Below are 22770 nucleotides of genomic sequence, written 5' to 3' on the forward strand. Positions count from 1 at the left end.
AGAAGCAATTTGAATGATTTCAAATATTAAAAAGAGAGTCTCTTTAAATAGGGTTTGGTAAACAGGACCATGCCATTGGTTGCTATGGTGATAACATCACTTTTAGATCACCCCTTTTATATGCATAACCTCCAGCATAAAGATGTGGCATACAAAATGAAGATCTGTGTTAAATATATATATATATATATATTAATACATTTCTTTTACATTTTTAATAATTTTCTGAGATGCGACCCTATCCATTTTCTAGTGGTGGATCGAAAGTTGTGAATAATATCTCTCCTATAGATTCCTCTTGGAATTCTGGGTAATAGTGGCTGAAGACCACTGATCAGTACCACTAGGAATTCACACATTTTGTGCTATGTAAAACTATAGACTTTTTCTAATAAGAAATAAATGTACCAAGTAGCTCTTCCTGAACATGATATCTGGTTTTACTAGGCTCCAAATTCCTCTAAGGATTTAATGTTCCAAAGACTGAATGTTGATATGTAGCAAAACCATTAATTTATGCCGGATTGAATTTTTCTATCTTCAAATAATCAGGAGAGTTTTACTTGGCATTTATATTCGTATTCATGTCAGTGCTATGATTTTCAAAGCAATACACTGCTCGCCGACTGGCTATCAAAGGCTAACCAAACAAAGCTATAGACATTTGGAGTTTTCGAGATTGAAATAAAACACCATGCAGTGCATTCTGTCAAACTATTTCTTTCTTTTGCAAAAAAAAAAAATATTTTTAATATCAGACAGTAATGAAGGCAAATTTATTAGTGCATTTAACTGACTGAAAAAAAATTTTGGAATTTACCCCATGCGCCGGGCTGGCTATTCTATTTTTTTTTGTTCCAATGTTATCATAATTAATTGAGAATAATAAAAATAAGAAATACAAAAATAAGAAAAAAAAAAAGAAAAAACTCAAATGTCCGGGAATCATGTCTACTACATGTAGGTAAAAAACAAAAATTAGTTATAGATAATTTTCATTTTTTTTTGCAACCCTCGCAGCATATCGCTTGGAAACACTACTCAGTTACTTACCCAATAGAATGCCCCATGTGTTAGGCAATGATGCTGGGTTTCTGTGCCTGCACTTGCACTGAACCCTTGCATTGATAAGCTTCCAATGCACAGCGCCCCTTGTGGCTGGTTTAAGAACTGAACCCAGTATCTTCCAGTGAATGCCAGATAGAATAGTGCACCAACAAAGAGGGGTGATGTATGGTGATGGAACAGTATGCATCAGTTAGTAAAGGAGCTTTAATATTTCCTTAATACAGATTCAATAAAGAGAAATAAAACATGACTGTTCCTTTAATGTCTTGAGATTATATGGAATCACCAATTCTTGATGCTTGATGCTGCGGCCTTATGCAAACTCATGGTATTAGATGAATTATGTATGCATTGAGAAATGCTGCGCATTAGGTTTTTTGGTAAGATGCCAGACAATTGCTAGTTCTTCTTAGGCTTCTCTGCATTACCTTGTGAAATAACCAAAGTTGATTTAACTCCCACAAAGCTACGTATAAAATGTACATGCGTATCGTATACAAGTAAAACCCAATCTTAAAAAAGCAACTATGAGTCAGTAACGTGAATAAACTCACGGAGGGTTGCTTATTTAAGTAAAAGACTAGAAAGCACATTTTGCTTAATACGCCTTTTATATTCCTCTCGTGATTTGCCAAGATGTCATAATTAGTAGTTGACAACATTTCTACATACTGTGAGAAGGACAACAGCCATTGTCAATATCAAAAACAGGGATTCTTAACATCTGAGTTAAGAATAAATAGCTAAATAACCTAAAACCTAAAGGAAACACCATATTTGCTGGGACTGGGATGTATGTTTTGTAAAGTTATATCAGTGTCTGATCACTCAAGTCGGTGGTGGTGGTGGTTGGGTAGTGTGGCCTATATGTATTACAGAATCAACACATTCTACATAATTCTGTCCTTCTACACACCAACAGTTATACACCTCAAAACTTGATCTGGTGGTCTTGTCTTCCATTGCTATGGTTTCAAATAGGACAAAACACCAGAAAAAAAGCCAATATCATCTGTTTTTACTGCATAGGAATATCTCTCTTACCACAATGGCTCACAGTCATCCTAACATCTTCAAATATACCGGTAATAAATATAATACAAATCTACACATCTAAACAGAAGCCATTCTTAACATCTGCATTATAAACAGTTAGGGAGATGTTAGGAGGATGAAAATCCACAGATATTCCCACCATAGCACATATATTTGCACAACTTTTGTGTATCATCTCCCAGGAATGATATGGTCTTCTCCTTCTTAATGATTCCTCCCTGTGTATTGATTTGATTGAAGAAGACCTCATTTCTCACATGGGACAATCCAAGGTGTTTCACCTACTAAATTGTATTAGATTAGATGCTTAGGCCATTACTATTATTATTAATATAAAATAGCTTGTGACTATTGGGGGGGGGTCCCTATATGACAAGTGTCATCACCTACTAGTGTTGTCGCCTTGGTTTCAGTGAAAAAGCCATAAAACTATCCAGTAACAATCATTCCATTTTGCTACAATTTAAATGTCCAAGAGCATACAGAATATAAAATAAACTTGAAAGTCACTTGAATTGTAAGGGTGCTAACCTTCTAGTACAAGATAGTAGTATATTCAGGATTAGGCACAGAGGGGTTAACTGTATGAAATAGTGCAAGGCAGCATCTTGTCTGCAAGCATTGCATTTTGCTGTGTGCAGTCCAATCATTGAAAATGTGCATCCACATCCATTTCAATGACCTTGTTTCTTGTACGTCATTACCATAGCTGCATCAAATTTAAGTAAAAGATCTGTGTACCGAACAATTCTTTAGCCTATTAAAATAATCCCGATTTCTAGGTGATAACCACTAATGGTGGGTGGTAGGATAGAGTACCAGACAAGGTGGACCCTAGCTTGGCGGACCGGTCCCTCTCTCCTCTTTCCTCCTCCAATGTCTCTGTTTTAAAGAACCTAAAAATGGGCTGGGGATGAATCACAGGGTTCTATGGCATTAAATGTCTACGATAATGAAACTGGATGGGTTCAATGCCTGAGATAAGTCTATCACAAGCAATTAAATAGCAATCCTCCTATAAACTGGAATGGAAAGGATAAGCTGAAAATAAAGTGATACATTTTAGTTCACATTTTCCTTTCGCTGTCTATTGGGGGAATAGCTATTCAATTGTTTGTATTCAATCCAGCCCAACATGTTTTTGAATTAAATTGCGTAATTAAATGACTCCCCCCCAGCCCAAATCTGTCTAATAAAAAGTTTTGGTAAAGCCCTGCTGCCAATCCATGTCTCCAAACCATGTTCCCTAAAAGAATATTGTGCCTCTCTGGCTTTTTGCAATGTGTACCCCAGAGCATGACATAGCTCCGCCATTATATTTTCTACACACATGGTAAAAGCCACAGAGTAAGTTAATGATAACATACATTTTATAAAATAGTATTTTCATTTTTTAAAGGGCAGCTTTTGCACATATCATTGATATTGATGGAAAATTATAACGTGACTTGTAGATTTAAGTTGATAAAACAATAATTTCAGATTCTCTGTGAGTTAGAAAATGATTAGGCCAGTAGCTAATCACAGTGTGCTGTTTTGGTTAGAAAGACTATATATTTTTATAACAAATCATTTGGTAGTGATTTAGTGAAGTTAGTCAAACTGTTTGGCTCTTTGGACCAGGATGTTTGGAAAAACACTAGACATCAAACGGTTAAAAAAAGATCACTGGTTACAATAAATGTATTTTTATATTGTGCGGTGCTGACGGGAATGCTATGACGACCATGTCATAAAGGCCTGTCAGTCATGGGTGTTTAAAAATACAAACGGTCGTACAAATGACCTTTTTGTGCTTAACCTGAATGCCTAGAGAAGGCCTTTTAATAAAGGCCAGTAGGTATTTGGGTGTCTACCTTCCTACCTTCCACATGGCAAGTGTAGGTTTATACGTTGACCAATGGAGCTTCATTAACAAGGCAACCAAACCTTTTATGCTGGATGGATAGGGACTGATATAATTCTTCATTATACATGGAGTGATCCTAAAATATTTGCCCAGAAAAATGTGTTTATTCACCAAACTGTAGCTTGGAAGCGAGTTGAGCGGGGAGCTTGGCCCTTACTGCTGTTGGTCCTGTCTAACATGTGAATAGATCAAGGAAATGAAGTAATACCTCCATAGAACCTTTTGGTTTGGTTAGCAGGTGCCTCCAATAATATGGAGATCTTAAAAGGTCTCAACCAGTTGTAGCTCTTAGCTATGGAAAGGGCTTTCAGCTAAAATGTATTACTCATAAAAAAATACAGACAGCGATGCTGAGTAGAAATGCCCACGGGAATTATCACTGTTTCTAAAAATGTCTATGTCATAAATTGAAATGTTGTTGTGTATCAAATAGGAAACATTCTAAGGCACGTTTATTTTCTTAACGCTGTATCAGTGGTGCACCATCAATTGAATGCCCCACCAAGGGCATACAACCCAGCTAAGCTCATTGTAACGGACAATGAAAAAGAATACGATTCCTGGCAAGACACAGGAAGCTCCCTGTGGTGAAGACGATGGCAACAATGGCGAATAAGCCACAAAGAAAAGCACAAAAAGGAATGTTGGATCAGTTACATAATATCGTACTGAACAGTTTGCCACACACTGTGATTCCACCCGGACAAAAGTGAAATAGTCCAACTCGTAATCCATAAAACCAAACGAGAGCTCCAGGAACTTTAAAAATCCAAAATAAGACCATGATAATATTGCCCAAAGCTGCTCATTAACTTTAAGTTCAACAGCAGGGTTGAACTTAATGGATTCTGTGTCTCTTTTTCAACCAGAATTGCCATGTGATAGCCAGGTACCCCTGGGTTGTCCTTTTGGGAGATCTGTTCATTTTAGAACATGTACCCGATGGCTGTTGTCAACGTTGTTTACATTTGGTTCTCCTGATGTTCCAACAGCAAAGCTTCCCACAAAAACACTCAAGATCTTCAACTAACACAAGCAAATACTGTATCTCTATATTTTTATTCAGGAGATTGTGAAGACCAACACACTTTGAAGAATATATGCATAAAGCCAAGGATGAGAAGCTGTTTTTAAACCAAGAACTGGAAAACCTCAGCTCCTGCTATTCATGGCGGATGATGGGAACTATAGTTCATGGGCTTAATTAATACAACCAATATATTTTAGTCCTCTGCACAATTGCTCTTGGCTTCTCAATGTTCCTATACTGTCAGTAATGAACACAAACCCAATATATGTTGTGGACAATGCTTGTTGTCCCTTGATACTTGAAATGTCCACAAAATAAGCAATAAATGAGATTAAGTAAAATATCTTATTACTTATCTTTTCACTGTAAATTTTGGTCTGCGCTCTGAAAAGCAATATATCATAAAAGTCAATTTCAATTATGTTGACGCAGAATTTATCCCCCCCCCTCTCCGGTTATTAACTGTCGCTGAGCCGCAAATATATGCATCTTAATCAATCCTCTCTATGAGACTTTCTCCCAGTTTAATGGATGGCTGGATTGAAACGTTTAGTTTTAGAAGATGCTGAGATTGTTTTTTGTTTCCTGAAATAAAATCTGTCATCCTTTACCAGGCTCTGAATGTGACAACGCCCCGGGTGAGAGGTCAATGCAATTCTGCTTGTTTAAATGCCCCACGCAATCAATATCACCAAGAACAATCGAGTATGCAATACATAAATTCTGTTCCCTTAAGACAACAGAGCCTCATCCACGACAGAACCCAACTCAAGCTTGGCACGATTCCGACAAGATCATAAATGGGTCGTGTTTTTTTATTTTTATTCGTTTAACCCATTAATTGCCCAAGTCAAAGTTGCACTGTAAACATATTAAAATATTAAACACTCTTTTTTTTTGGTGATGTGTAAAAGTTGTCACTGTTTATATCTCAGGGGAACGGGGACTTATTAAGAAAGATTATGATTCTCAGTGCCGAACATAACACAAAAAATATATGCTGGTTTCACCCACTCACTGTGTCACAGTAAAGCACTGTCTTGACAAAACACATTTTTTTTATGGGTTTAAATTTCTTTTAAAAAGTTCCTCCCTTGTTGCCTTTTATGATTTAAAGATAACTGGAAAAATATGAATTATTTTACATATCTTATGATATAAACAAAGCCAGTGCCTGTACATATATATATATATATGTATATATCTATATATATACATATGTATAAACACCCACCCCATACTCATCCGCGTTTAACACCTCAGTGTTACGTTTTCACCAGCAGATGGACGACCCAAAATATTTTCTTTTAGATGTATGCCCTTAAACCTTCCCGCATCACATTCCTAGTTAATTAACCAGTGATGCCCACGTTAGTGGTTTCCAAAACAATGGGAGGAGCTGCGTTAATTTTTTTTTTTTTTTTGGATTGGTCATTCCATCCGACATGCAAGATGATAACAGGCACGCTTTCGGAAATGGTACCCGGCGAAACGCTAACTCAAACAAATTCCGATGGCATTGAAAAAAGACTGCATTGCAGTACGTATTCAATACAGTCAACTGTCCCATGGACAATTATTTAAACGCATGCCTTTTTTTGTGTGTCCGCTTTGGGAGTCTATGTCTTTAAGTCCATTCCAACCTATAATTCAATTCCTAATGAGTTTTTGGCTTAAATGCACAAAAGGAGAATGGATTCAAGTTTCCAGGCCACAAAGTGTAGGGAAAACTGTAGATGCGGTTGTATGTGGGACATGGAAACATTACCACGATGGCTCGTTTCATTTTGTGAACAAAGAGGTAAAAGAAGAGGGGGGGGTTCCATGCAAATCAGAAGCTCTCGGCAGACACTGATGTCTTAAGAACAAAGAAACTGAAAGGAATTGGATTTAAATTGCAAGAACTGATTGTATCACAGCAAGCGGGATGTCTGTCGATGTTTAAGACACATGGTTCCAAGGGACGATCAGAATCAATGTGGGCCACAACTACTACCGCTCACCCGACTGCTCTAATCTAGCCATTTAGGAACAATGCAATCTATATCGGATTTCTCTCTATTTTTTTCTATAGGATTTCACCATGCATATCAGCTCAAAACAAAAGAGAAAATTTGAAATCTTACATTGTCATCTGTGTGTTATATGGTGACATAATATCTTAGAATTATGACATCAGGTGCTGTTGTCCATCAGACCTTCGCAAAGGCATGGGAATAACGTCTAGCAGCATTAACGATTTTAATTCCCAATGTCACTGTTTATGTAATACTCTATATTAAAAGAAACGCTATAACGGGGAGATGCTGTAATACTTGCAAGAGCACCAGAATTTCTGACTGTTCCAATTCTTCTTTCCGAGAATTGACTTTTCTAATCTCCAATCCAATGATCAAGCCCCCTACTGGGACTACTATCGAGTGTTCTTCACACTAATAATGAATCACTGCTATAACTGAGCTGGCAAAAAATTCAAATCTCCAGAGGGGTGAATGATCTCTGCTCTGCCCACCAGAGCTTACAATCTGTTCTCAAAAGCAAAAGTGCTTCCATGCAACCGCTAAATTTATGTTATTCCAACCACTAGTAATTGGGGGGGGGGGAGTAGGGTCCCTCTGCTTCTTACTGAGATGTCCTCCTGAAAGAATAGAGTAACGTCCGTGGTTTCTTTTATCTCTGTTCTAACCAAGAGTTCCGAGCGATCCGCTCCATAAACAGGAAGTGTTGACCAAGGCAGAGAAGAGTAATCATTGTGTTTTAGATCTGAAAACCACATAGATCCGCCTCGAAACCATCCGCATCAAAATGATCCAAAAGTATTATTTTTTAACTATTGTCTATTTTATGATATATATATATATATATATATATATATATTTATATATATGTAGTCCACCCCCGCATGTTTTACAAGGAGAATCAAAATCATAAAAGACAGCTATTTCTGGAAAAAACAAGCACTCAGCTACTATATATAAATTCCATTCAAATGGCTTCATATTTTAAAACAAGCTTTGTCCTCTATAACATTATTCATTTAGTAAACAAGGCGAAAATTGTGGTATTGTGAGCAGTGGAGTGAAACATATCTTTTGATTATAGGGTTTTACCGTTCTATACTGGTGTCTGAATGGAATTCACCATTTAACAAAGAGCAGATTAGGACTAGCTAATCGCTGTTGGTGATTTCCTAACTTTGAACCTATATCTCCCTTTAAAAGATTGTAGGTTTCATCTTGTGGCATTGAAAATCTTAAAGGATACGGTAAGCTCTAAAAAAAAGATACTGGCAAGGAACTGAGTTAATATTTTATAAGGCAGAAAAAAGTGGTAAAATGTTTTTTTTCCGGACGTATGTAAATTGAAAATGTAGGGAAAAAGCCTTATCTTTTAATAAAAGTGTTATAGTTTCTGTATGTACTGAGATGCATAGCAGCTTATACTAGCATATTAAAAGTGAGATTCATGGAAATTTAATGCAGAATTTCCCTACATCCAAGTAATACCCACAATGTACAACAGCCAAGATAAAAACGTACAGAATACAGAGAAATATTTTAACAATTCCATTTTATTAGCCGGCTATCTGTTTAGAGGCAACCAGCATATCACATCAACCCAAATTACTATTGACGGTCAACACCCATCCTTCCTCGCTGATCTTGGTGGGTAACTAATGTCTTACAGAAATATTACATTATATATATATATATATATATATATATATATATATATATATATGAAATCCAACCATTACTGCATCCAAATAAACCAGAGATATTTAAATTTGGGCCATAATGTCTCAAATAGGCGTTTAAGCAGTAAAATATATAAATAAGTAAACAGATAAATAAACACAATCCAATAAATCCTTTGTATTTCTATGTTCTATAGGCAAACAATTCCGGCATTATTTTCTGTCTCTCTCTCGCTAGATAAAAACCATATAGCCTTCTGAGGGACAGACGATGGAAAATAGTCTTTTGGTAATTCGCTGTACATCTGTGGCAAAGAGACGTAATTAGCACCTATATGTTAAGAATAATTAAAGTTTTGACTGCCACAAAGAGGAGCAGATAATAGAGGTAGCCCCAGTCTGTTTTTGACGCCGCTCGCTATATTCCCAAATGAACGCCACCTGCTCTCCTATCTTGGCTTTCTCGCTGGTTGTTTCCTGGGTAACCTTTCACTAGCTTCCCCTTGAAGCGATAGCTTTCAGTTCGACTGCTCCGTCTAATCTTGTTTGTTTTACACCCATCAAAACAAGCAGACAGACAAAGACAATTTCTTGAGAATGGAGGGGTTGGGTGGGTAGAAAAGAAACCTAGATTTAATAAAACTACAAAGTATTTTAGCAGGGAAAGTGGAAGAGAGGGGGTTAAGGACCATATACGTATTGTACGTTTAGAAGAATATATATAATATATATATATATAATATATATATATCGATGGTATCCCCCCCCCCGCAGTGTTCAATGACAAGCTATACAGGTCACGACTGTAAGATTCAAGCGTGAGAAACCCACACAAAAGGAACATCAAGTAGTTACATGGTCTACATTTGGGCAGATAAGAGAAAGGACAGCTGTACTTATTTAACATATGTGCTTTCTGCAGCAGATGTGGGCTTTTTTCGCCCCTTTAAGGCACAAAGCTTTGAACGGCGGTCTATGGCAAAAACACAACTGAGACCCCCCCCCCAAAAAAAAAACCCCTCAAAGACTCATGTAATTCAAATGAAGATTTCACAGCGTCAAGTCTTTCGGTGATGGACATGCATTGACATTATAGTTGTCAAGCTACATTTCTAGATTGGCTGTAACACACGCTAAACACAGCAGTAAAGCGTTCGACAGGCATGAATTTCCATAAGAGCAAGAATGAAACAAAAAAAGAAAAAGAAAAAAGCTATAAATCTAGAAAGGATAATTGTGTAAAGCCTATAATAAAAAATATTGAAAAATGATATATTTAATACATGTATATATACATATAGATGCATCTATATGTAGAAATATATTTAAATATATATACAGAAATGCAGTTTGCTATAAGTCACTTACCATCTTTAAGCCATTCCACTCCATCTGTGACTATGGAGATGGAGCCTTGTAGCTTGTCACAGTGTCAAAAGCAAAAAGAGCGTTGTGTAAAAGCTGACATTCCTTCTTACAGTACTGCTGGCAAGTGAAGCTACGAAGGACACACTCACACACACACACACACACATACACTGTGCGCTCAAACACACGCCAGCCTCCTCCTCTTTTTATGAGGTCACGGTAAGGAAAGTCTCTGATATGCAATATGCACCATTCACCAAGCCACTATAAATCACTGTGATAAGAGATTACCATACCCATCGCTCACACCAACTGAAATTAGCAGCAAGGGGCGAGGACCCTTCTTAAAGCTCCTGGTCCTTCTACATTTCTTTTGGGGCAGTTTTTGTATCTTTTGTGAAAATACACAATGGAAGAACTAGACCTAATGTAGCAACACGCATATCTAATGTAGCAAAACACATACAATGAACGCATGACACAATACGCACCAAGTTTTATGGGGGGGGTTGCTTGCCATAAGCATGATGCGATGTCTTACAAAGAAATGACCTTGAAAAATCCCCTGCATTCCAATTTAGAATTTTGGCAGGTAACAAATCAATGAAATAATGAACTAAACAGCACAACAAACACCAATACTATTTTCAAAGCATCACTGCACAAATATACAAGCAATAAAAAAAAGAAATAGTAACAAACTTCAACACAAGGTGTCAATACCTACCATCACCATTCTCAAGGGATAATTTTGAGTCTCGCTGGGCTTCGACTTTTTCTCTTCAATTGATATTTTTCGGGATTTTTTTTTTTTTTTTTACACGTATTTTACGTTTCTTTTGTTTTTTATGTTCTTTGTGTTTCAAATCCACAAACCACCAGGGGAAAAAAAATACAAAACTGAAAAAATAAAATAGTAAAAAAAAATATATATATATATTTATATATATATATACAAAGGAAAATAAATGAATAAAAATAAAGCAAAAAAAATAAATAAATAAACAAAATAAATACAAATGAAAAAGAAAAAAAAAAGAAAAAAAGAGATAGACACAGAGGGAGAGACTGAGCTGATGCCTCTCGGAAGTAGGGTGTAGATATGAAAATTGGATAGAACCTTGCTTGAAAATTGGCTAGATGCTTGCATGCATTTATGGGACTATCTGTCAGATGAAGCATGTATCCGATTGGCTATAAGGCTGGGGGAAGGCGTGGCTACACAAGGTGCTATTGAATTTGGCTGCTAGTAGACTAGAAAGCTTAACTCTTTGTCTGCTGAAAGTCAATTGCAATACGTTTACTTGACATATGTTGCACCCAGAGCCTGGAGGTTAATGGCTTCGGGACAGACACTGAAATGCCCCTTGTATCATCTAATTAATGACCAGCTGGCCACTTCTGGCTCCAAAGTATCTGATCACAGGTCACTCCCAGCATGCAAACTGTAACAATCCAAATTATTGAGCCCTAAAAAAAAAGGAAAAACTGGAACAAAGAGAAAAAAAAATCCCCCTACCCCCTTGGGGAGAATTAAGACCTTTTATGTGAGATACTGTTAATATTTTCTTATTATACGTTCGGTTTGATTTGGGTGTTTCTTAGATTTTTTTTACAAGCACATGGCCTGCATGCTGACGATGCAAATGAGCTCTACATACACAAATGTCACTCACTTCATTCTGCGTTAATGCATGCATGGCTTTTCATCTGTCTCTGCATTCTGCACAGAAATTGATTCTTTAAGTATGGGGAAGAGGCTAGCAGTTTGGATGAAAATTATTTTTACTGATTAAGACTTAAGGCAAGCAATTGAGTCGCTTTCCATGGATAAAGCGCATGCCACCATCAAGTGTGGAATGCTGAGTGGCACATCTGTTCCTAAAGAGGTGCTGCAGCAGCTATGTATTCCCCCCCCCACTAGCTTGTGTATTGAGTCTAAAATCAAACCAAGTTAGCTAGAAGTCAACTGCCGAGCAAGAGCTAGCCAATACCTGTACAATGTATGTTTTAAATAAAATCCTTTTTTTTTTTTTTTAGGTATTAGTGGAATTTGGGTCATATTAACCCTTTCTATTATTATTATTATTTTTTAATTATTTTTTTAATTATTTTTTTCTTGATTAAAAAGGACATAGAATTGAAGTGATTTAAGAAGCTGATAAGTAGATCCTGACCTTCTAGTTACAAACCTTCAAAATGAAACAAAGGCACCCAGGAGTTAGGGGGTTCTTAAACTATGGGCCATTCACATATTGTAAAAGTCAGGCGTAAGCTGACACTTTTTGTGTAACAATATTTGCATTTTGTGGCTATTTGAGTTTTGCTGTTTCTGTCAGCATCGATGCCACATGGCGCCATCACCAAACAGAAAGGTTGGAAAGCACATGGTACCTTTAATTAGAAATGTGATTTTGCATTTTATTAACTTGGGAATTGAACTAATCCCAGATCTGGTGATACTTTTGTATTCAACAGGAAATGCTACAGTAGCGGAAATATATATAGATTTTTTTTCCGCACCCGAACATGAACCTTTTATAGGCCCATTGGTCAGGATGAAGAGCCGTATGCTCCTTGATATGCATGGAAGCATATTATTATTATTATTATCGCTACTACATTTTATTTATGCAGCGCCAGCAGATTTCATGGCGCTATTACAATTAAATAGGGATTGTTTTTGAAAAAGGGTCCTACAGAACGACGACACATGCATGTAGCTTATCATATTTTTGGTTCGTTATATTTTTTTCCACTACACTAAAAATACAATTTGCGAAAATAAATAAATGTTCTGCCTTTTTGTTACATAGGCGTCATTACTATGTCCAAATGCATATGGAAATGCAGAAGATGGTATATGGGAGATGCCTTAATGCAGGTTAGGGTAACTTATTCTTATGCTGGAAGAATTACTTTAACTTATATTTATTGTAGAGCACTAGCAGATTCTATAACGCTACTTAAATTGTGGGACAGCTTAATGGAGCGTAAGGAGAATAGGACCTAATAGGGGCTTGGGGGGAGAATGATTTGGAAGGAAGGGGTCTGCTTGGGTAAGGATGATTTGATTGCAGCGAGGGTGATGTGGGGAAGTCAGCGATGTGGAGATCTTGAAGGTGAGGAGGACGGATGGTTTCTCCAGGGTGCAGGTGAAGGGTATTGGGAAGGGTAGGTTGTATGAGTCTCTGGCTGGGGAGGGGGGATTCAGAGAGAATGTCCATCATCTTTGATAGAGAATTTGTAGTTCAACGACAATAACAGCACAACTGCCTTTAAAAGTGGTAGACTAAAGCTGTACTCAATACTCTGAGTAAATACTCTGTTGTCATTAGGAGAAAAGTTCCTCTGTTGCGTTATTAATGTAGCCAATAGGTGTATAAAAGTATTGCTGGTTTGAAGAATGATGAATTGCTTTGCAACGTTTGAATGAATTGAAAAATAACTAAATAACTAAAAAAAAATAAATAGGTGTCTTCTTTTGGGATTTTTTGTGTATTTATTTTTGTGATTAAAAGCAATGCTATTTATCACATGTATATTCTCTAGAAGTAGAAGATGTTGACTGCTGCGAAACCTCTTGGATATGAATATGTTTTCATGGATGTGACATTAAATATAAAGTTCTGTTACTTTATTAAGCCTGGATCTGGCTATACCCTGATCCGGACTATCCCAATCCAAATTCAACTTCACATATACTTTTGTGCCAATTACTCATATAATTCTAGATTGTAAGCTCATGAGCGAGGCTCTCAGAAGCCTACTCTTCTTGCCTGGAACTTTGTATGAAAGTGCCATAAGGCTAGATTGGAAACTCATGGGCAGGGTCCACAACTCCTGTAGTATCTCTGTGTGTAAGTGTAACTTTGTTATATACTTGTTAACTAAGTCATATATAAATTATACAGTGCAGAATATGTTATCCCGTAATAAATAAAGAATAGGACACTTTGTATTTCAAACTTTGGGATAGAATAAGCATTTTCTATACTGATCCATGCAGTAGTACTTTAGTTTGAATAACCCCAATGTGGCACTATTGCTTGCAGCAGTGGAATTGTCAGTGTTATGTACGCTTTACAGGGGTGGCGCTGTCTGTCCAGTGTAAAACGTATTTATTAACCCTTAAAATGTATGGCTATGCTTTACGATAGTCAAAAAGCCTTCATTGCCCCTTGCTCATGTTACTTATTCAGAAAATGACCATAACCTTTTTTTGTTTATGAACATAACAAAATGCTTCAGTATATTTAGGCATTCAGCAAACTACAAACAGCAAATCTACTCATTTAATATAAAAAATAATGACATGTACACTATGTCACTTTTTTTACATTACCCATTAATATCAAAAGCTTATATGATATATATGTATAAATCTATATATATGTATATATATACATAATGTATGTCTCCCAATCATACATGTGTGACTATAAATAAAGTATCCTCACATTTACAAAATTCTTGATATATTTTACTGTTTGTAATTAAAATGAACTAAGGAAAGGCCGGAAAACTGCAATGTTTTCTAGATACAATGGACCACATCTAGCAGCAGCAATTGTACAGCAATACGCTTGTTCATGGTACAGACGGGATATTGACATATATATATATATATTACAAATTTACAAACTCTGAGAATCTGAAAAAATACAAACATATACAAAAAGCGTGTATATGTAAACAAGCCATTAAAAACATTTTCTCAACACCAAAACAACCTACTGTATATTGGGCAATGTCACCCTTGTCTACACATAATCTTCTACTATAGCATAAAGTTTCGGAAAACAAGGAACATGTATGTCTTAAAATATGTCCCAAATAGAGAGGATGACAGTTATTTACCCATTGTACAGCATTGTGGAATATGTTGGCTCCATATAAATAATAATAATAATAATAATACAATAATAATAATAATAATAATAATCACAGCCCATAAGTTTCTAAAAGACATGGAAACAGAGAGATTTAACTCTTAAAGTACCAAAATTCCAAAATGCCCTACACGCCGCTTTGGCACTCAGTGGGTTAAATATAAAGTAGCACACGATGCCCAAGACAGATACAAGAAACCAAGAAACAACTGCTCCAAATCCTTCCAGAATCAAATTAAAAGGGTTATAAGATTTCCTTACCCTAAACGAGCAGCTTTGTAAGTCATTAGCGCCAGATGTACGTACAAAGGACGGATTCATATCGCCTCTCTCAGCCTGTCTCCAGCACACATTCTTCCCGAAGGTTAGGGACATCTTAACATCACAAGCAATCAGCAGTTTCACTTATAAGTCCGGATGGGCTACACCACCAGCCAACAAACACCTTACAGCCGGACTCGGTACTATCATAGGGAGGACTGGCTCACTCATCAACCTCTAGACTGTCAGAAGGACCTGCAACATTCTTAGGTCCCTTTGGCTGCTAAGAGGTTTTAAAGGATCATTGGAGACACCCTCCAAAAAAAAAAGATCTTGATTTTGATAAAACCACCAAATTCTAAGACATTAGGATGTGTGCACATCAGGATAGCATGTCTTCATTAAGATCACACACAAAAAAAATCACAGGGGAGGAAAAACATTCTTCATTATAGCAGCTTAAGATCAGCACAAGAAGAAGTGTCAAAATGTTACCTCGTTATTTAATAAAGCAGCATTTAGGGTCCTGGTGATCTCAAACATCTTGCCAGAGAGAAGTAAGAAAAATAAAGGTTTTTAAGCTCCTTCTGCAAAAGGGGTGTCTGTTCTGTATTGTTCTGTCCAAAGAGAGTCAATGTTATAGAGAATTCCTTAGAGATCAGATCATCAGAGCTAAATATTCAAGGAGCTGGAGTCCCCTCCTGATCAAGCACACAGGGTACAGATGGACTCAGCAGCATGGACTGCTCCTTTACAAGGTTGCACTGCTACAAACATGGCTGTGTTAAAAGTATTCTTTCAAAGTATCAATTCAAAGCATCACCACCAGGTGGTTAGTGCTCTTACAAGCAGATAACCTTGAGGATGAAGAGACTTGGAGGCTTTTGGTTGGATGTGATGATTATCCAGGTATACTGATAGCCTATCCTCATCAATGCTATGACAAGGTGGGTGGGCTGCATCTCAAAATCCAGATTCATAAAGCTGCAATCCCATCATGCTGAGCCAACCATCTGCTGACACAGGAGATGTCCCTCACAGCTTGATAGGATAATTGATGGGCTACCTCCATCAGCCCAGCTGCTGCAAACAACTCAGATTATGCCCAGAGCATCTTTTATTAAGTTATCAGCCATAAAATGAGAAAAACAACCTCTGGAAGACAAGGTGCAACGACTACAATTCCAATTAGCTGCTGATGGAAATGAGTTGTCTGGAGCACATGAATTAGAAGAGGTTAATAATCCTTAAGGGTTAACTGTACACAGTGTTTTGGGTATAGACTATTATAGGGAGTGAAATGGTATAGGGGTATAGACTGTAGTAATTTGACAATCCTTCGACGGTGGCCAACAACACTAAGGATGATGGGCATAGTAGTCTGCAACATGGGGAACGTCCAAAGATTAATGTCTGTAACACCAACAAGGCTTTCGGTGTAGATTGTATATACTGTATTATTCTTTATTCTGGGAGACTTGCATGTTAAAGCTATGGCTTGGAGAAAGAAAGAGAGAGGAGACTTAAACATTTAAATACTTAATTTAACACAGTACAGTTTATTTGAAAGGAGGAGAAATGTTAGAAAAAGAGGTCATAATCTAAAACTTGAGGGTCAGAGGTTTAGATGGGATGTAATGAAGTTTTGTTTTACTGAGAGGGTGGTAGAAACATGGAACAGCCTCCCATCAGAAGTGGTAGAGGCTAGAACAGTAAGGGAATTTTCGCATGGAATAGGGATGTGGCTCCTGAATCTAAGACCAGGCCTGCTGATGGGTCCATTCCATTGGTAATAAGACCATATCTCAAACTTTGTCCAGAATCCAGATTGGGAGGTGGTTGTTTGGGTATGGCGGGCAGGTGACCACGCCTCCAACCCAGCCCACTTCAATGACCAGTCCTTGGACAGGCGTGTCCCTTCCCGCCCATTGCCACACCCCCCAACATATATATATATCACACCCGAAATGTTAGCGGTCTGTTATTCCACTTACACAAAGGTTTTGGCCATTCTACAGAATTATGTTTCTAATGATAAATTTAGCCACAAAACCATAGAGTTCATCAGAGTAGGTGAAGCAGAATATTTAAAGATGCAGCCTCTGTAGCTGTCCCTTTTAATGTAGGATCTTTACTTGGACATTTAAGCTTTACAGAGGCAATAGCATGTATACCAACAAACAACAGGATCTGAATGTATATATTATAGCAATAAAATAAGAAGCGTATATATACCCAAAGGGAAGAAGGACAGTAATTAGCACAAATTAAAGTGCCATTGTTTATGGTGTGTTTACTGCCATGTACAAGAAGTTATAGGGAGGGATACATGGATCAATACGAACACAAATTAGGAACTTATTTTAGAATATATCTTTCTAGCATGGAACTAGAAGAGATATTTTTGTTCCAAACATATCTATTGAAGAGATATTTAGACTTTATTATTATTGATTTTTATTTTAATAGGAGATACTGTATATACTAAAACAATAAAAGTGTTTATTAACATTAAGAGTTGCAATTAATACACTAAGTCTAGCTGAATACAGTTGTATAGGAAGCTTCTTGCTGTTTTTTAACGTTGAAATATCGTATCTTTTTCATGGCAAAGATGGAAGTAACTGGAATGATGTCACATGGATTGTGTCACATGCACTTTAGATTAGTGTTATTATATTATATCAAGAGTATTGGGAAAGCCAGCAGTCTAACTTACTTATCTCCTCCGTTTGAAAAATGGATATAGTCTTTTCAGCCTAAGAGAAAATGGAATCACGTCATTTGGAGATGAGACCTCTAAAGTCCAGAAAGCTTATATGTTGACCCAATAGTAGGTATCAGCTTTGACTAAAGACCCCATCTTCTCTGGTTGCAAAGGGTTAACACATCAAAGGAGCAACCAGAAGAAAAGAGCCATGAAATTGAATATATTCTTCTACATCTTACCCGTCCACCCTCAGGATGCTTTAGTTGATCAATAATGACAATTCCCCATTGACATTACACCATCTGTCTTTATGTAGTGCTAAGTGCAACTCAACCCTTCTAAAAAAAAATACTTTTCTCAGCCTCTTAAAGATACAGGCACACTTAGCAAGTTGTACTTAAGGTGCATCTGGTTGAAAGGATCGTTCCCCATGTGGCTGGGGTCATGTACTTATAACATAGTTAGAAAAGGACATCCTTCCATTTCTCTTTGTTGTGGTTTTTCAGCTATGATGGGCAAATTCAATCAACGTGAGAAGTCTGTGGCTTCTTTAACCACGCAGGAAATAGAGGAGAAAAATGCTTGTTATCTAATGGGATGCAAAGGTCAAGCTTGTCGATCGACAAGCAAATGTCTCCCTAGGATGGCGCAAGCAGGAGGTCACACGCCTGCCCACAGAGTAGCAGGAAAAGAGGTCTACCTAGAAGACTAAGGATAAGGAAGTAATTCTGATTTATCAGTCTTATTATAAGAGGTCTTAATGTTATCCATAGTCTATCTGCCTATGTAACGAGCACTCACAAGCCCCAGTTTAATAAGTCTTTTTTAATTTTGCTATGCATGTATGTGTAGGTGTTTGCATATATGCAAGCGTTACAGCTTGTGTTCATAGATGTGTTAGTGTGTGTATGTGTAAGAGTATGTATTATAGCGAGTGTGTGTAAAAGTGTGTGCTAAAGTGTATGTTAGTTACGAGGCTGGGGTCACGCAGCTGTGCCTGCCCCTGGGGCCAGAAGTGGCCACCTCTCAACTGGTAAGTATTGGAATACAAACCAAAAAGATGGTGAATGATTGTGTGACCACAGGTGGCCATAAATGCGGTCAACTGGAGATACCTTCAGGCAGATATGGACCCAGTCAGCAAAATAATTTGCATAATGGGCAAGATAGACCTGCAGTTTTTTGGATACAAAGTTAACCCATCTAACCCAAACTAGGAACAAACAAACCAAAATCTGTCTTAATGTATGTTATTGCAAAAGTCATGTAACCCTATTGTTATTTATAACCTATAATAAGGCTGTCACGAGTATAAAATGTATTATTAAATTTATTATTAATATTATCAATGCAGAGCGATGACAGTTTGATCAGAACAATTTATTACTTGTATTTATGTCTAAAAACCAAAGTCAATCTTAATTCTGACAAGATAAATTAATTCCCATTACTCATAATGCCTTGATTTTAATTGCTGGTCCGAGGGGATCCCTAGTTGTGCATGAAACACGGCTCATTGGAATTTGTATCTCATTACAACAAAAAACCTCCAGCATGCAAGAGCCAAAAAAACACATTTAAAAAAAAAGGGGAAAAACACAGCTTTAAAAAAAAATAATAAAAAAAAATAGCACGATGTGAAGAATTGTGCCGAATATTGATAACACAGCTTCATTTTATGGATTATTAGTTTGAATATCAACTTCTGCCCCAATTCATTTTCTCACTCTGACAAAATTCAAATTACAGTTGTGTAGGTTTTAACCCATTTATAGCAGCAATGCTGCATTGTTCTCCAAAGGAGGGCTATCAACTGTCCGTCTGAACCAGACACTGCGCATGCACAAATACGGTGGAAAAGGGGTGTGGCTACGCATGACATCACACGGGACCCTGGATAGTTGGCATGTTATGGAATATTGACAAATTCCATCCAACATATAATATCTGAAATTGGACATAAAGAAAGCCAGCATGAAGATCACTCAAAGCGAATAATGTCTATTTTAGGGAATTTAAATAAATAATATAAAGAAACAAAAGATCTGGCGGTGGTCCAGTCTCCTCAAATCGAAGTAACCCCAGGGGCCTTGACACCTTGTTCCCCTTTGTTATTAACTCTCGACTGGTCAACTGGGCTAACATACTAGATGTGCTACAATAAGCACATTGAAATGAAATACTGTGAAATACCTGTCTTATTGTAAAGGTGTGTCTTGCATTTACTGTAAATTTACATTTTCAAAATAGTTTTTATTACTTATTAAGTTAGGGGTACATACTAACAAGACAAGGATACTGATTAGAAAAGGGAATATCTCAGAACTTTGTAAATAAACCGACCCCAATACTAGTCCACCACGAAGATTCTATTGCGCTGGCAAACGTGGCAAACAAATGGTTCTAATAATAAGAATCCATGTGAAAACTGCTACTTATCAAGAGGGGAATTGATTAAGAATTGTCACCTGTATACTCAGCTGTGATTATATCGGGGAGAAAACCCCAAATCAGCAAATCTGCCCATTAACTCGGAGATTTGTATAATAAACGTGAACCTCCTAGTCAAACCCTGAGACTGGAAATAAGACATAAGAATCTGACCAGTTTAAGGTCATTGTTATTGGGAAAGAATCTCTAAAATGAGCTCTATGATTTACATTCTGAATGCCCAGCTTCAGCAGGAGGCGCTTGGCTGGCCCTGTATCATGTATAATCAACTCAGCGCGATTTTATCAAAGTCTCCGCACTCTTTGAACTATGCATTATACAGGGCCAGCTGAGCCCTTCTTACTGGAAAAACTTGTGTGTTTTTGCCCTTCCTAATGAATAGTGAAGCCAAAACCAAAACTTTCCCTTTAGTGAATAGACCTCAATGTGCAACACAGAGGTAGCCACATCCATTGAGAGGTTTAAACCTCTAGGGGGGGGGCAATAGCTGTTGCAAGCTATATTTCGTCACCATCTATGTGAGGGTATATGAGTTGTATCATCTTTAAGACATTCTTAAGCCCTGTATATCTCGATTTAAGTCGTATAAAAAGCACATTTGGTACAAAGACTTTGCCAATCTATTCTAGGATCTATAGCAGCCCCCCGTAGGTAAGACTGTTGCATGATACGAGGTACGTTCAGCTGATGAGTAATTTTGTTAAATTATCTTGAAAAGACAGAATAATCTGAAAACTACAGATACATCTTTTTTCTTACGGCGTCAAATTGCAGGCGACAGGCGGAGGCCTGAGTATTTTCATTTAGTAAACGTATCACTTAAAAGCCCCAGGCAAATAAACAAATCTAATGACAAGTCTATAACATGCAAAAGACAAGGAACATCAAGGAAGATGATGTTATTTTTCCTTTTTATACATAATCAGAGAGAAAATGTAATAGCAAATAATTCTAGACAGTCTTTACAACTTCCCCTTTATTGATTTATAGACTAACCTTTAGGTGATGGTTGCTGCATACAGAACAGACCTGTTTGGTAAATATAAACCTTAATATTCCGTAAAATATTTGACATTTAGGGATTAAAAAAAAAAATAACAGTATAGTGCATTCAATCCCACACCTTGTGTAAATTATAAGCCTCTATCTGATCCAGAATTTCATTTTAAATAGTGGAAAGTACAGTATTTTTCACAACAAAAAAAAATATATATTTTTTTGATTATAGACATACTTTTAAATGGAAAAGAAAAGTATTTTTCGCTTGACAAAAAAAACAATATTTTATTTGGTCATAGGCATACTGGAGCCCCTCTTTAGGGAGAGTGCTAGGATTTATGATGCAAGCTGGTGGGACTTGTGATGTATGTGGGTGGAGTCTATGACATATATGGGTGTGGCTACTCTTAAACTGAATGGTAGAGGGCGGGGAATTCCGTGGGAGTGGGCGTGTTCCCAGGAATAGTGATAGGTGCAATATGTTTAAAGCCATTCCACTTAGACGAAAAAATAATTGCAGCCTCTACTAAATTGAGCAAATAAATCCCAACGGGTCATTTTATTCTTTATTCAATCACATAAAAGCTACAAAGAAACTCTTAAAAATCTATTTTCCATTTTTTTTTTGGCAAGAACCAATTATGAAGGAGGCACATTTTTACTTGATTAAAGTATTATTTCTGGGAAGGGTTTAGATATATATACTGGAAAAGATAAATAAACTTGGAAAACAGATAAGGATAAATATTTCTTTCACACTAGGGCACCCATTTTCTTTAATTCCACTGGGGACCCTAGATGTTTCCACACATTATGGTGCGTATTCACACCACAAAATTTTATTGGGGGACATCTTCTTACTCTTTTTGCCCTTAATAAACCCATAATGCCTAAAAATATTCTGTTATTAGCATTTATTGCTCTTTTTATTCTAAATTGTACGCTTTGGACTTCCAGCACCAAGATGGTTAAATGTGATCCGTAACCTCTTTCACCTTCAATTAACTAGCACTAAATATTCTATGTGCAAAAAAAAAAAAAAATAACATATTCCCTGGGGGGGTACAACCACATTTCTTCACAGGAGGACTAATTACTAATGAGATCTGCCCATATTAAATCTGATCAGTGGAACATTTTAAAGACGGAGAGGATTCCACCCACCAACAAACCAGAATTGCTGTTCAATTAAAAAAAATGCAGGAGGTGAACAATTTACAAAACAAGCATCTCAGACACAAATACATTTTAATTAAACAATTATTGCTCAAAAGTAAATTATGGAGCCCGGATGCCTCGAGACAATTTATAAATCATAGGCAGGGCACA

The 22770-nt window shown here is 36.9% G+C and overlaps 1 protein-coding gene across 9 annotated transcripts in view; it reads right to left on the minus strand.

Annotated features, from left to right (window-relative positions):
• Positions 1–15885, minus strand: part of ELAVL4 (ELAV like RNA binding protein 4) — a 39248-nt gene extending 23363 nt beyond the window's left edge. For 6 of the 9 annotated variants that reach the window (XM_053470196.1, XM_053470195.1, XM_053470190.1 and 3 more), the window contains exon 1: positions 15282–15410. In XM_053470196.1, coding sequence (XP_053326171.1) covers positions 15282–15395 — 114 coding nt within the window. In that variant the 5' untranslated portion in view covers positions 15396–15410. Of the gene's footprint in view, positions 1–10128; positions 10281–10855; positions 11272–15281; positions 15411–15776 lie in introns of those variants that run through there. The other 3 variants (XM_053470188.1, XM_053470193.1, XM_053470191.1) reach the window with 3 other exon arrangements.
• Positions 15886–22770: the final 6885 nt, after the last annotated feature.

This window comes from Spea bombifrons, chromosome 6 (genome assembly GCF_027358695.1).
Source record: "Spea bombifrons isolate aSpeBom1 chromosome 6, aSpeBom1.2.pri, whole genome shotgun sequence".
In the NCBI taxonomy this organism is placed as follows: Eukaryota; Metazoa; Chordata; class Amphibia; order Anura; family Pelobatidae; genus Spea; species Spea bombifrons.